Here is a 13,415-nt window from a genome sequence, read left to right on the forward strand (position 1 = left end):
CATAGGCAAATTCCTTTATTAAGTTACATTGGCTCGCAATAATTATTATTTTGACGGAAAACTGAATGTTGCGTTTTACATCGACATTCCTTCCTAATTCGTTCAATAACGTTATGGAAAAAGGATATGACAGTGTCTCTAGAATCTAGATATGTGATAAGTAATAGCCTAGGCCAGAGCCACGTATTTAGAAATAAATACATTTATGGCTCTGGCGTAGGCACCCACTTTTGTTCAGAGGGAAATTTAAAGGCAGTCCATTGGCTGTCGGATAAACTCAACGACAGCGTTTTCCTAAAGGAGATTACTGATTGGTCTTGTCACCTGTCAGACTAGAACCCTTCACCATCAACTTCAGATCAACTTAAAAAACAAAGCCCAGTTGATTTGAGCACACAAGGAAGAGTACTTTTGTGGGTGTGTCTGACTACGTGCACTCCACAAATAGTTACTAGATCGCAACATAGTTTCGAGGAGGACCTTACCGAGACGCAAGTGAAATAATACGTTCTGTTTTGACAGAAAGTAAACTGTGAGAGCGACCGGTCGTTAGAAGTAGTTAGTCCGTCAGTTTAATTTCTGAGATTGTTTGTTGTCCACGTTTACTTTCTTTGTTGTGACGTTATCTGTGAGAATATTTGATCAGCGGCAACATTATGTCAAACCTCCGGCCTAGATGTTGTATTTTAGGAAAGGGTTCGAATGGCTACGGCTTCCATCTGCACGGTGAGAAAGGGAAGACCGGACAGTTTATCCGACTGGTAGAACCAGACTCTCCTGCCGCCACCGCCGGTCTCTTCGCTGGGGATCGACTGACGTTCGTTAACGGGGACAGTGTGGAGGGCGAGAGCCACCAGCAGGTCGTTGCCCGGATACGAGCCACCGTGGGCAGCCTCGAGCTGATCGTGGTAGACGCTGAGACCGCGGAGGTACTGAAGAAGCACAACTTGGAGTGCCGTAAAGAGTATGTCACGGAGGGCATCCCGTTACCGGGCAGCAAGTCGGGCCATGGGGATGCAGCGGAGAGCGAGGCGACTGCTACATCGGCAGAGAACGGAAACTTCTCCCTACAGAGGCTAAGTGTGAGCGCCAAGGTAAAAGGGATTTCCGAAGTTTCCTATCTAGATTCATTTCGCAGAATATTACATTTTATGAGGCAATTTTCATACGCCTAGTCATGGGATGTATTGGAGAGCTGACCAGGGTCAACCACTGTCTGTCAACACATTTGAACAACAATATACATTACCAGTCAAAAGTTTGGACACACCTACTCATTCAAGGATTTTTCTTTATTTTCTACATTGTCAAAGTTCTTGAAATTTTTCGGATTGACTGACCTTCATGTCTTAAAGTAATGATTGACTGTTGTTTATCTTTGCTTATTTGAGCTGTTCTTGCCATAATATGGACTCTGTCTTTTACCAAATAGGGCTATCTTCTGTATAGTACCCCTACCTTGTGACAATACAACTGATTGGCTCAAACGCATTAAGAAGGAAATCATTTTATTTATGGAATTTAACAAGGCACACCTGTTAATTTAAATGCATTCCAGGTTACTACCTCATGAAGCTGGTTGAGAGAATGCCAAGAGTGTGCAAAGATGTCAAGGCAAAGGGTGGCTACTTTGAAGAATCTCAAATATATTTTTATTTGTGTCACACTTTTGTTTACTACATAATTCCATATGTGTTAGTTCATAGTTGTGAAGTTTTCACTATTACATTTCAATGTAGAAAATAGTAAAAATGAAGAAAAACCCTTGAATGAGTAGGTGTGTCCAAACCTTAGGCTACATCCTACCCTAAACTCCATATGTCATGTTCTAGACATTTGCTGAGAATTGCTTTTGTCTCTTTTTAAAATTTTAATTGTACGCCTGTATTGTGTATAGAAGCATTAAACAGACACCTGCCTACAGGGCAGATATTCTGTTAACCATTTATGCTTGTGGAAATTGGCCTATGGATAGGGACAAATTGGAATGTTTAAAATAATAAATATAAAAAGCAAATACATTTGATTGATATGCATGACCATGGTAGCAATTGAAAGAGAAGACTTTGGAGATGGGGAAATTCAGACCAAATGTTCACCTGACATGACTGAATTCAAACATGACACTGTTGATTTTATGTGCATTTTACATTGACTGTACTTGACAAAAATTGAAAATACTCTGGATACATTCAATTACATAATAAGAATATTCTTGGAAAGTTTGGTTTAGGTGCAAAATAAGAAACAATTATTACGAGTTTGAGCATGATTTCTAACTGGTGTCTCCAAGTGGATACACACAGTGGTGGTTCGGGGGGGGGAGTGCCCCCGTGACTACAATTCTGGACCCCCTAAATGTGGAGTATGAAATAATTTTTACATAACTCATTTTTGCTATCTTTTTTTACATCTGTTATTAGACAGTGGCAACGATGATGATTATGAACATGGTCTTTTGCCTGCTAATGCCTGCAATGCAATGTAGTGAATAAAATGATGACAACAATAACGTTTAATGTAACTGGCCCCTCTAACAGTACAACTGGCCCCAGCTTGGCCCCCCCCTGTTGAAATGGTCTAGAACCCCCACTGGACACACCTCTCCAGACTGGGCACAGTTCATACGGAATTTAAATGTACTTTTATGGCTCAAGGAAAGAGCCTTCAACTATAAGGTGCTTTTTTGATCTCTCCTAGCTTTGCCGTTGAGGAACTGAAGCAAACACATTTGTAGTTTGTTTGGAACACAGCCCTGCATCCCCCCTTTACACAATTACTGTTGTTGTTTAGGCAATCCAGAAATATTCCATTATAAATAACCACTTGGGTCAGGTGGGCATCATTTTGAAAGCTTATTATATTTCCAACATGACTTGCTAAGTTATAAAATCCAATCATAGTGTTAGGCTTTCAATATGGAAATGTGAAGTGCACATTTAGACTCACAGGTTTGTGGTTGTTGAGGATTCTAATAAATACCGCCTTGATGTCAAACAACATCTCGTCTTTCAGAACACAGATTCCGCTCTCTCATGCCCCGTACACACCGTGATATATTTCATTACGCTGTATGTGGTCATCTTCACGGAGTCTTGCACCGCTACTGAGCGGACAAGTCTAGCGTTTTTAACGCAAGATGGAGGTGTACCAGAGATCACATTTATTTTGGCAGATCGCAAAATATGACTTTTTCATTGAAGACCGGAGACTTATTGTTTCCGGTAATAGCTAAAAAAAAACATGTTTTGTTTAGTTACCGTAACAAGTAGAGTTAAAACTAACTTTATAGCTAGTCAAGCTAGCTTGCAGAACAGCTACAGTAGCTAGCTAAAGGCTAGGCTAGGTTGAAGATACCTAGCAACCTCCACCATAATAATAAAAAACAAGGTCATTGTTTACAAGTTGCTAGCTATCCCATAAAGCCATCACCGAAACCAGAGAAGATGAACATTTTTGGTTTTGGTCACTACCTGTTCTTCAACAGACTTTGTCTGTACTGAAGACTACGCAAAGTGTGGAAAAATTCCAAGTGTGCAGTGTCTGACTCCCAACTGAGCCTTCAACCGCAAGGGGGCAGTGCGATTCCGCTCGGTTGTGGACATCCCCATTGAAATGAATGACATCTAGCGTAACTTATTGTGAACGAGGCGTTAGACAACAAAACTAATTTGTAAAAGTAGCTCAATTAGCGGGAGGGAAGGGGTCATCTTTAGCTGTGCGTGGTACGCACGTTTAGAACAGCTGTCAGTTGAATCCCATACAGCACTGAGTTCTGACGTAGTATTATTTATACACATATTCACACACGTGTGTGTTACTGTACAGCCACTGAGTTCCAATTTAGGCACTACCAAATCTGCATTGTTCAACCCATACAGGGACTGACGAGGGCAGTGAGTGTACAGTACAGGGCTACAGAGAGAACTGAATAGACCACATAAAGATCATGTTCTATAACAGGCCATCGAACTAGAGACGCCTGTCTGCTTATTGTCTCAATAAGGTATGTGATCAACACAACATAGGAAATAAGGGCCATATTCATAAAGTATCTCAGAGTAGGAATGCTCATCTAGGATCAGGTCCTCCATGTCATCTTATTCAATATAATATAAAAAGCGTTTTAAATGATCCCAGATCAGTACTAGTACTCTGAGATGCTTTCTGAATATGGAACCAGCACAAAATGTCTACCGATCCATTTGTAAGCCAGAGTGCTCCTGGTTTTCTTAAGGTCGGAATATCAGGAATTCCTCATTTAATCAGAAAATAAAACCTTTATCTGAGAAAGTGATAGCTGAGCTCTAACATACAGACGCCTCCACCCCTCTAACACACAGCCTCATACTGCTGGTTATGAAATACTTTTTCATGTGGTATTTCATCCGTGGGTGTGTAGGGGTCGGTTAGTTAGGCAGAACATGTACAACGTCTTCATGTAACTTTGTTAGACAGTGCAAGGTCTGCCCTCTGATTTATAGCCATTGTGCAACGGCAACACAAATGGAACATTACAAAAATTCCGATCTCGCTCTATCGGCCTCGCCTTGATGTGTAGCTAGTGTTTCCCCTGAACCATAGGTTACATACCAATTGACACACTAGTCATGTAGGGTAAAGTGTGGCAATTTGAGACGAACACGAAAGGTCTCCTAAATAGTAGGTCTCAACGAGGGCCTTTTTGAGTGTTTCCTTATCACATGATCTGAACAGGACAAACTCTCTCTGTCCTTTCTCGCTCTCTCCTTGCACCTATCCGGTGTATATTATTACTTATTCACTCATTCGGCTTCTTTAGGGAAGGAGTGTGTCCTCGTCTGGTCACCACGATTGGTCTGTTTCTGTTTATCGTCTCCGGTCATATTCTGTCTCTGGTCAGAATTCTGTTCCTACCTTTAAGAGACTGAGTGGAAAGCGAAACGGTGGTATGTGGGAGTAGTGGCTATGGAGTGAATACGGTGCCATTTGGGATGTAGCTCATGTCTCCCACCACTAATGCACTGCTACCCTTCACTAATCTTCTGGGTTCAAGTGACGGGGGCCACAGAAAGGCCTCGTCTCTCTCACGGTGCTGCCTGCTTGTGACGGGGGCCACAGAAAGGCCTCGTCTCTCTCACGGTGCTGCCTGCTTGTGACGGGGGCCACAGAAAGGCCTCGCCTCTCTCACGGTGCTGCCTGCTTGTGACGGGGGCCACAGAAAGGCATCGTCTCTCTCACGGTGCTGCCTGCTTGTGACTGGGGCCACAGAAAGGCCTCGCCTCTCTCACGGTGCTGCCTGCTTGTGACGGGGGCCACAGAAAGGCCTCGTCTCTCTCACGGTGCTGCCTGCTTGTGACAGGGGCCACAAAGGCCTCATCTCTCCAAAGGTGCTGCCTGCTAGCCTCCTGCATTCCTCCCTGATGGGACACTTGGCAGGACCTGGCTGATACTGGTCTAATATGGACTGCGTCCCAAATGGCACCCTATTGTCTACATGGTGCGCTGCTGATTACCCAGGTATATAGGGAATATGGTGTCATTTGGGAATCAGCCATGGACTGAGAGGCAGGACTTGGGGTTTGTGTCCAGTAGGACGAAAGTGTTTTTGAAATGAGGATGTTTCTGAACTTTTTGCTACGGTTGGGTGTGCCCTACTGAACAGAACCATAGTCTAATATGGACTGAGAGCCAGGCACAGACAGCTCGTCCTGGACTCTCAACACTACACTTGGCAAGCCCTCAAAGAGCTGCATATAGTCTGGGTAGGCATTTTATTAATTGTTCAGCTTGGGGGTAGAAGCTGTTAATGAGCCTTTTGGACCTAGACTTGGCGCTCCGGTACCGCTTGCTGTGCTGTAGCAGGGAGAACAGTATATGACTAGGGTAGCTTGAGTCTTTGACAATTTTTTTTTGGACCTTCCTCGGACACCGCCTGGTATGGAGGCCCTAGATGGCAGGAAGCTTGGTCCCAGTGATGTACTGGGTCGGATGCTGAGCAGTTACCATACCAGGTAGTGATGCAACCGGTCAGAATGCTCTCTGATGCATCTGTAGAACTTTTTAAGGATCTGGGGACCCATGCCAAATCTTTTAAGTCTCTGGATGGGGAATAGGTGTTGTCTTCCCCTCTTCAGGACTGTCTTAGTGTGTTTGGACCATGATAGTTTGTTGGTGTTGTGGACATGAAGGAAATGGAAGCTCTCTGACCTGCTCCACTACAGCCCCGTCGATGAGAATGGGGGTGTGTTCGGCCCTCCTTTTCCTGTAGTCCACGATCAGCTTCTTTGTCTTGCTCACGTTGAGGGAGAGGTTGTTGTCTCTGACCTGCTTCACTACAGCCCCATCGATGTGAATGGGGGCGTGTTCGGCCCTCCTTTTCCTGTAGTCCACAATCAGCTTCTTTGTCTTGCTCACGTTGAGGGAGAGGTTGTTGTCTCTGACCTCCTCCCTTTAGGCTGTCTCATCGTTGTCGGTGATCAGGCCCTACCGTTGTTGTCGTCAGCAAACTTAATGATGGTGTTGGAGTTGTGCTTGGACACGCACAGAGACTGAGTGTGTTTATTAATGGTGTCAAGTTGACCACATGGAAGTTATGACCAGTAACACCTTGGAGGACTGTGTCCATCTCGGTTTCCCTGGAGACCCCAGCGGAGCAGAATGAGGCATTGTCTGTGGTGTGTTTGTCTGGGGAGAAAAGGAGAAAAAGAGAGACTGCGCCAGAGAGGAAAGCGAAGAGGACTCTCACGCCTCTCTAAGGAGGCTGAGCCTGAAATACCTTACCCCTTTCTCACCACAAACACTCATAATGATCTCGTACTCAACCAGTTTGTGTGTGTGTGTGTGTGTGTGTGTGTGTGTGAGAGAGCCTTGAGGGATTAACCAGCGGTTAGCCTTTTTGAAAGGAAAAACCCTCAAAGACCGGCACTCATTAGTTCTAGTAAGATGGAGTAAGGTCCTGGAAGGCAGACTGTTACACTCAGAGTAGGGTGTCTAACCACTCTGACCAGAATGGGTGAAAACACGCTTTGGTGATTACATTTATGTTATAAAATACATTTTACCAAGACAAATATGATTGTTATGTTGTGGAGTCTTTCTCGTAACATATGATTAACTTTATATCTAAAAAGTCTGATTTCGTAACCTAATACATCTGATAATAAGCACAGAGCTCTGATGACATGGTACTCATCTTTAGCGTTGTTTCTGTTGGTCGTAAAAGGCAAAATTAAAATGACACAAGCTGAATTAAGTGTAAAAATATGAAAACACTAAGTTTCAATCGATATCCATCTTACCTCTAATGTTTTATGTCCTCTGGATTTGAGGAGAAAGATGACTAGTTTAACAGGAAAGTGAGCCTGTCAGGTAGCCTTAATTCTTACATAGAATCCAGCCTAGTTGATGTGATGCAATTTTAGTTTAAAAAAAATTCCCCATCTGGCCTCCATTGATTTAAGTCATCCTAATTCTGGCCATCCTACAAGTGGTGAAAACTCCAATAACGTTGGAACGGATTATGATAGAGACATGCGCTTTGTCCATTCTTTTTCCTTAAAGCATTATCTTCACAGGATAATTCATTTAGAGGATTATTATTATGTTTTTGATTGGACACCCTACTCGGATAGCTGTTAAGATGGAATGACCCTGGAGGGCAGAATGTTACACTCGGATAGCTGTTAAGATGGAATGACCCTGGAGGGCAGAATGTTACACTCAGAGAGCTGTTAAGATGGAATGACCCTGGAGGGCAGAATGTTACACTCGGATAGCTGTTAAGATGGAATGACCCTGGAGGGCAGAATGTTACACTCGGATAGCTGTTAAGATGGAATGACCCTGGAGGGCAGAATGTTACACTCGGATAGCTGTTAAGATGGAATGACCCTGGAGGGCAGAATGTTACACTCGGATAGCTGTTAAGATGGAATGACCCTGGAGGGCAGAATGTTACACTCGGATAGCTGTTAAGATGGAATGACCCTGGAGGGCAGAATGTTACACTCGGATAGCTGTTAAGATGGAATGACCCTGGAGGGCAGAATGTTACACTCGGATAGCTGTTAAGATGGAATGACCCTGGAGGGCAGAATGTTACACTCGGATAGCTGTTAAGATGGAATGACCCTGGAGGGCAGAATGTTACACTCGGATAGCTGTTAAGATGGAATGACCCTGGAGGGCAGAATGTTACACTCGGATAGCTGTTAAGATGGAAGATGGAATGACCCTGGACCCTGGAGGGCAGAATGTTACACTCGGATAGCTGTTAAGATGGAATGACCCTGGAGGGCAGAATGTTACACTCGGATAGCTGTTAAGATGGAATGACCCTGGAGGGCAGAATGTTACACTCGGATAGCTGTTAAGATGGAATGACCCTGGAGGGCAGAATGTTACACTCGGATAGCTGTTAAGATGGAATGTCCCTGGAGGGCAGAATGTTACACTCAGAGAGCTGTTAAGATGGAATGACTGTTAGTGATGACAGTGAAACAGCCTTTCTTTCTCTCCTCCCTCTTTCTTTGGCCAATAATATGGCCTTATGTCCTAAAATCACAAAGCGAATTCCATGTCTTCAACTTCACCCTGACCTTTTAACCATTACCCAGTAGCAGTAGGCAATCTCTGGCTACTCTTTTACAGGTATTTACTAGTTATTTTTTTCCCTGAAACATCTTGGTGTCCTTCCTTCATCCTGAGTACACTGCCTCCTCCCAGTGTACGTCACAAATGCCACCCTATTCCCTACATAGTGCACTACTTCTAACCAGAGCCATCAAAAGTAGTGCACTCTGCTATATAGCAAATCTGGTGCCATTTGAGACGCAGCCCCAGTCTGTACTGGAGAACCTTAGTTAGACGTCAGTCTGTACTGGAGAACCTTAGTTAGACGTCAGTCTGTACTGGAGAACCTTAGTTAGACGTCAGTCTGTACTGGAGAACCTTAGTTAGACGTCAGTCTGTACTGGAGAACCTTAGTTAGACGTCAGTCTGTACTGGAGAACCTTAGTTAGACGTCAGTCTGTACTGGAGAACCTTAGTTAGACGTCAGTCTGTACTGGAGAACCTTAGTTAGACGTCAGTCTGACTGTCTATAATATAACTATATAACCTTGGTGTTAGTCTTAGGTAGCGTCCCAAATGATACCCTATTACAGTACTCATTTAGTGCACTACTTTTGACCAGGGCATATTAAGCTCTGGTCAAAAGTAGTACTCTATGGGTATAACCTTGTTCAATGTGAGATTTCAAAACGGCTCTCATCACATAATCGTGGGTGTTGTTCTTCTCCATTGATCTGGGTGTAGTGCCATTGAGTTGCCCTTATCCCTATGTAACTACACTTTTTATTACTGCAGTTATAGCATTGTTACAACATTGTATTAAAGACAGTTTTGGCGACTAAGTATTTAAAACCCTTTTGGGCTGGATGTATCAATGTGTTCATTTAAGTAATAATGCACCTTGGGGGTTTGTGGTATACGGCCAATATACTACGGCTAAGGGCTGTTCTTACGCACAACGCGGAGTGCCTGGATACAGCCCTTAGCTGTGGTATATTGGCCATATTTCACAAACCCCTGAGGTGCCTTATTGCTATTATAAACTGGTTACCAATGTAATTAGAGCAGTAAAAATGTTTTGTCATACCTGTGGTATATGGTCTCATATAACACGTCATTGGTATATGTAAGGGCAATAGAGTTAGCCAATCAGCATTCAGGTCTCGAACCACCCAGTTTATGAACATGCATAATCTATGAGCAGAATTACTGTTTTACCTCAATTAGCCATGAAATCCTTAGTTTGAAAGCGACTGTTTTTCTGGAAGCTGTGCTGTGCCTTTTGTTTTTCCCTACATTTTTCACCCACGTGGGCCAGTCCTCTAGCAATTTGAGTTCAACCAATGAGCTTCAGGCCATTTGAGTGACAGCTAGCAAGAGGCGGGGGGGGGGGGCAATGATGTGGTGCACATATTATAGAATGTGACGTAGTATGCAATTTTCAGGGACCAATTTTGGCCCGTGAGCGCTACATTCAGAACTGCTGGCTAAAAAGTATACAAGGGTACGGGAGAGACTCTGTCACATACATTTCCTTAATAGCACAAGGAGTCTTACAGTGTTAGCGATGCATTTCAATGTGTTGCAGTGAAGTTGAACTTGATTCAGACCCCCGCTTTCCCCACCTCTTAGTCCTGTCTCGTCTTCTATTGTCAAGGCGACACAGATTTGCCACACTGTCTAATCTGTTACCACGGAGATCCTGATTTGGGTCACCATAACAACTAGTACTCACAAGCCCTTGGATGATCTTGACATCTCACAGAGCTCTTTGCTGCTCTGGGTTGTTTACTCAGTGACACACACACACACACACACACACTGGGCTGACTGCCAACATAGTTTGTGAAGATCAATACCTTATGGCTCAAAGTAGGTCTGGGTGATATGGCAAATCAATTATCACGATATCTATATATTTTTTTCATTCGATAACGATAGTTATCATGATATTAATCAAATAGTGTTTAAAATGTGCATATCTGCTTCAGACTCAATATTGCCTAATGCCTGAACAAACCACTAGGCACGTAGCCTAGTGGTTAGGGCCAGTAACCGAAAGGTTGCTAGATCGAACCTTCCTTTTCGACTGTGCTATTTGGTAGCATGTCCTTAGCAATGCAATGCATAATAGCATTTGTGATGTCTTTTGTCTTTTCGATGTTTGCTTGTAGGGCATAAACTCTGTCAGTGTTGACTGCTTCGGGCAAACATCCCTAGATTGACTGGTGCTTGAGGGGCGTTGATCAACACCGTGGCTCAAACATCCCTAGATTGACTGGTGCTTGAGGGGCGTTGATCAACACCGTGGCTCAAACTCAAACTTCCTGCATGTTCCAGAGAGTGATTTTTGCTTCAGATGTTGAAAAGGGTTTGTCTTATTACCAGACTTGGTAGCCACCTGTCGTAGCCAAAATGTTACACTGAGCATTGCTCTGCTCTTTGTCGGACTTCAAAAAGCCAAACCGCTTCCAAATGACAGTTTAACCATTTTCATGAATAATTTCTTCCCTGGAAGCTGCTCCTTCTCCATGGCTATCACTGCCACTGTTTTCGCCCACATCACTCATTTTGTGGTTAATAATAGCTCCTCCATCACTCATTTCCTGGTTAATAATGGCTCCTCCATCACTCATTTCCTTGTTAATAATGGATCCTACATCACTCGAGGTGCTAAGTGGTTTTTAGTGGGCGTGTACCTCTCCATGTGCGTATTGTCACTTCTCTGCACGTTCCTGCTGCGTCAGAGGTCAAATGGACTGCCGTACCTAATTATTCTACGTCGACATTATCGAAAATGAATCTATACGTTTTTATATCGTTATTGAGGGAAGTAATTACCTCGATAATTATTGATTTATCGCCCAGCCCTAGCTCGACTCTTTCCTCCCAGGCTGTTGGCTTACTCATATAACGACCTCAAATCATGTGATTGTATTACTCATTGATTTGTGTAATGGTGTGTGTTTTGTTATTAAACTTTGAGGCCCTCCATTTTAAGCACCCTTCCATTAACCCAGGCTGTCTGACTGGTTCTCCCTCTACTAGAGATAAAGACCGTGAATACAGCAGTTTTAACACATCCGTTTAATGGTGATGAGGCTGTGAGATCTTAAACAGCCGGGAAAAAACCCTGTGAACAAACCTGGAAAAAGGACTTCTGATAACATGACAGGGTTGAGAACTGCATTCAGCTTCTACATGTAATTATGAGTGAATTGATTCTCTGTTATGAGCGATGCTTTGTCTCTGAGCTTCAGGCTCTGTATGCTCCTCCTCTGTAATCATGCAGAACTAACACAGCTAAGTTGAGCTTCTACACTGTGTGTGTGTGTCAAGAGGCCTGTGGTTTGCTGGTATAGCTGTGCAGAGATTCCAGGCCCAGTAGAGAGCACAGTAGGTTAGGCCATGGTGTAAGTCTTACTATGATGCTTGCTAGAGATGCTTTGGTCCATAGGGGATGCCTTACCGTTGTATCGGACTGTCCAGACTACCGTTTGAGTCAATCTTCATTATATTCTCTACAGGTTGGAAGCCAACTCAGAACCCTGTATAAAGACAATTCGTTCATGAAGAGCCATGTAGCTACCGGTATCTGAGGTTTAGGGTGGTGCTGTATCATCAGTCTATCTGAGGAAACCACGTCCTGTGTGTTGCCATGGCACCAGGCCAGACAGCACTGTCACCGTTGACGACAGTACCAGACTAGAACAACCAGAACAGGAAAGAAAATATGTGAGACAGCTAGTGTTTGTTCTGCTGGTTGGTAGACGGAGGAGATGGAAGTCATTTATATTGTCAGAGAACACAACTCTCTGACTGTGTGGGTAAGCAGATCAGAAATGAGTCATGACAAAGGAAGACGAGGGAAGATTGTTCATGGTTCTAAACAGAAACCTTAAAGGAAGATGAAGTTGATGGCAGTTCATATTATTATTATATCTTATAATAAAACGTGTCTATATGGAGTTCTTTCACAAAAGCCTCTTTCTCTGGTAAACTTCAGTCTTGGTGTCAGAGAGCGACAGAGCGGGAGACTGATGTGATGCCATGGTAATGTTGTGGTCATGTAGCTCAGCCATGGGGTGTTCTTGTTTGCCGCGTTATGTTGTAACTTTTGACCAGAGCAGAGGTGAAAGGCCCCTCTATAAACAACAGCACTGCTCTGTTGACATTCAATCAACCATTATCCCATGCCCCACACCGGTCTCCTATCTAAAAAGGATTGACACACGCATACACAGCCAGTCCTCCATACCTACCACACCCATCGGTCTGTCCGCCCGGCAGATGCGTTGATGCTGACTCACTATTCATGTTCAAACACAGGCCCAATCATTGCTCTATAATGAGATGTTATCAGGTGCTATCAGATAATGTGTTTTTGGATGACCGACTGCTGTGTCTAGTTACTGTGTTCATCCAGTGTGTTGCAATATTGTTGGTGAAGCTAGGATCTTCCTATGGGTGACCCCCAAATGGCACTCTGTTACCTACACAGTGCCCTATGGGCCCTAGTTAGAAGTAGTGCACTATATAGAGAATAGGATGCCATTTGGGATGAAACCTGTGTCTTAACTTGACCCTGTAACTAGTCTACTGCTATCAGCCCATCTCTCTTCAGCCTGTCCTGTGTTGACAGATCTGATTGAATTTGCAGCGCTAGCTGTTTCTCCAGTTGATGATTATCTCTAGGTGTCTGTGCAAGACAAAAGTGCAGCTCTAAGTTCAAGGGTTTCACACAAACTCTTAACTGGTAAAATAAGGGTGAAATATATATTTTTAATTTCACACTCCAATAAAACACCCTCATTCCTCAAGGATGGACTAAATGTTTTGGTTTACTATCGAATGCCACTAGA

The 13,415-nt window shown here is 43.6% G+C and overlaps 1 protein-coding gene across 1 annotated transcript in view; it reads left to right on the forward strand.

Moving 5' to 3' along the window:
• The first annotated feature begins 386 nt into the window (after window positions 1–386).
• The window catches only part of LOC115144448 (Na(+)/H(+) exchange regulatory cofactor NHE-RF1-like), a 32,817-nt gene continuing 19,788 nt past the window's right edge, over window positions 387–13,415 (forward strand). Inside the window, exon 1 of the mRNA XM_029685501.2 lies at window positions 387–1,094. Within this exon, the coding sequence (XP_029541361.1) occupies window positions 657–1,094 (438 nt within the window). The 5' untranslated portion in view covers window positions 387–656. The remainder of the gene's footprint in view (window positions 1,095–13,415) is intronic.

This window comes from Oncorhynchus nerka, linkage group LG16 (genome assembly GCF_034236695.1).
Source record: "Oncorhynchus nerka isolate Pitt River linkage group LG16, Oner_Uvic_2.0, whole genome shotgun sequence".
Taxonomy (NCBI): domain Eukaryota; kingdom Metazoa; phylum Chordata; class Actinopteri; order Salmoniformes; family Salmonidae; genus Oncorhynchus; species Oncorhynchus nerka.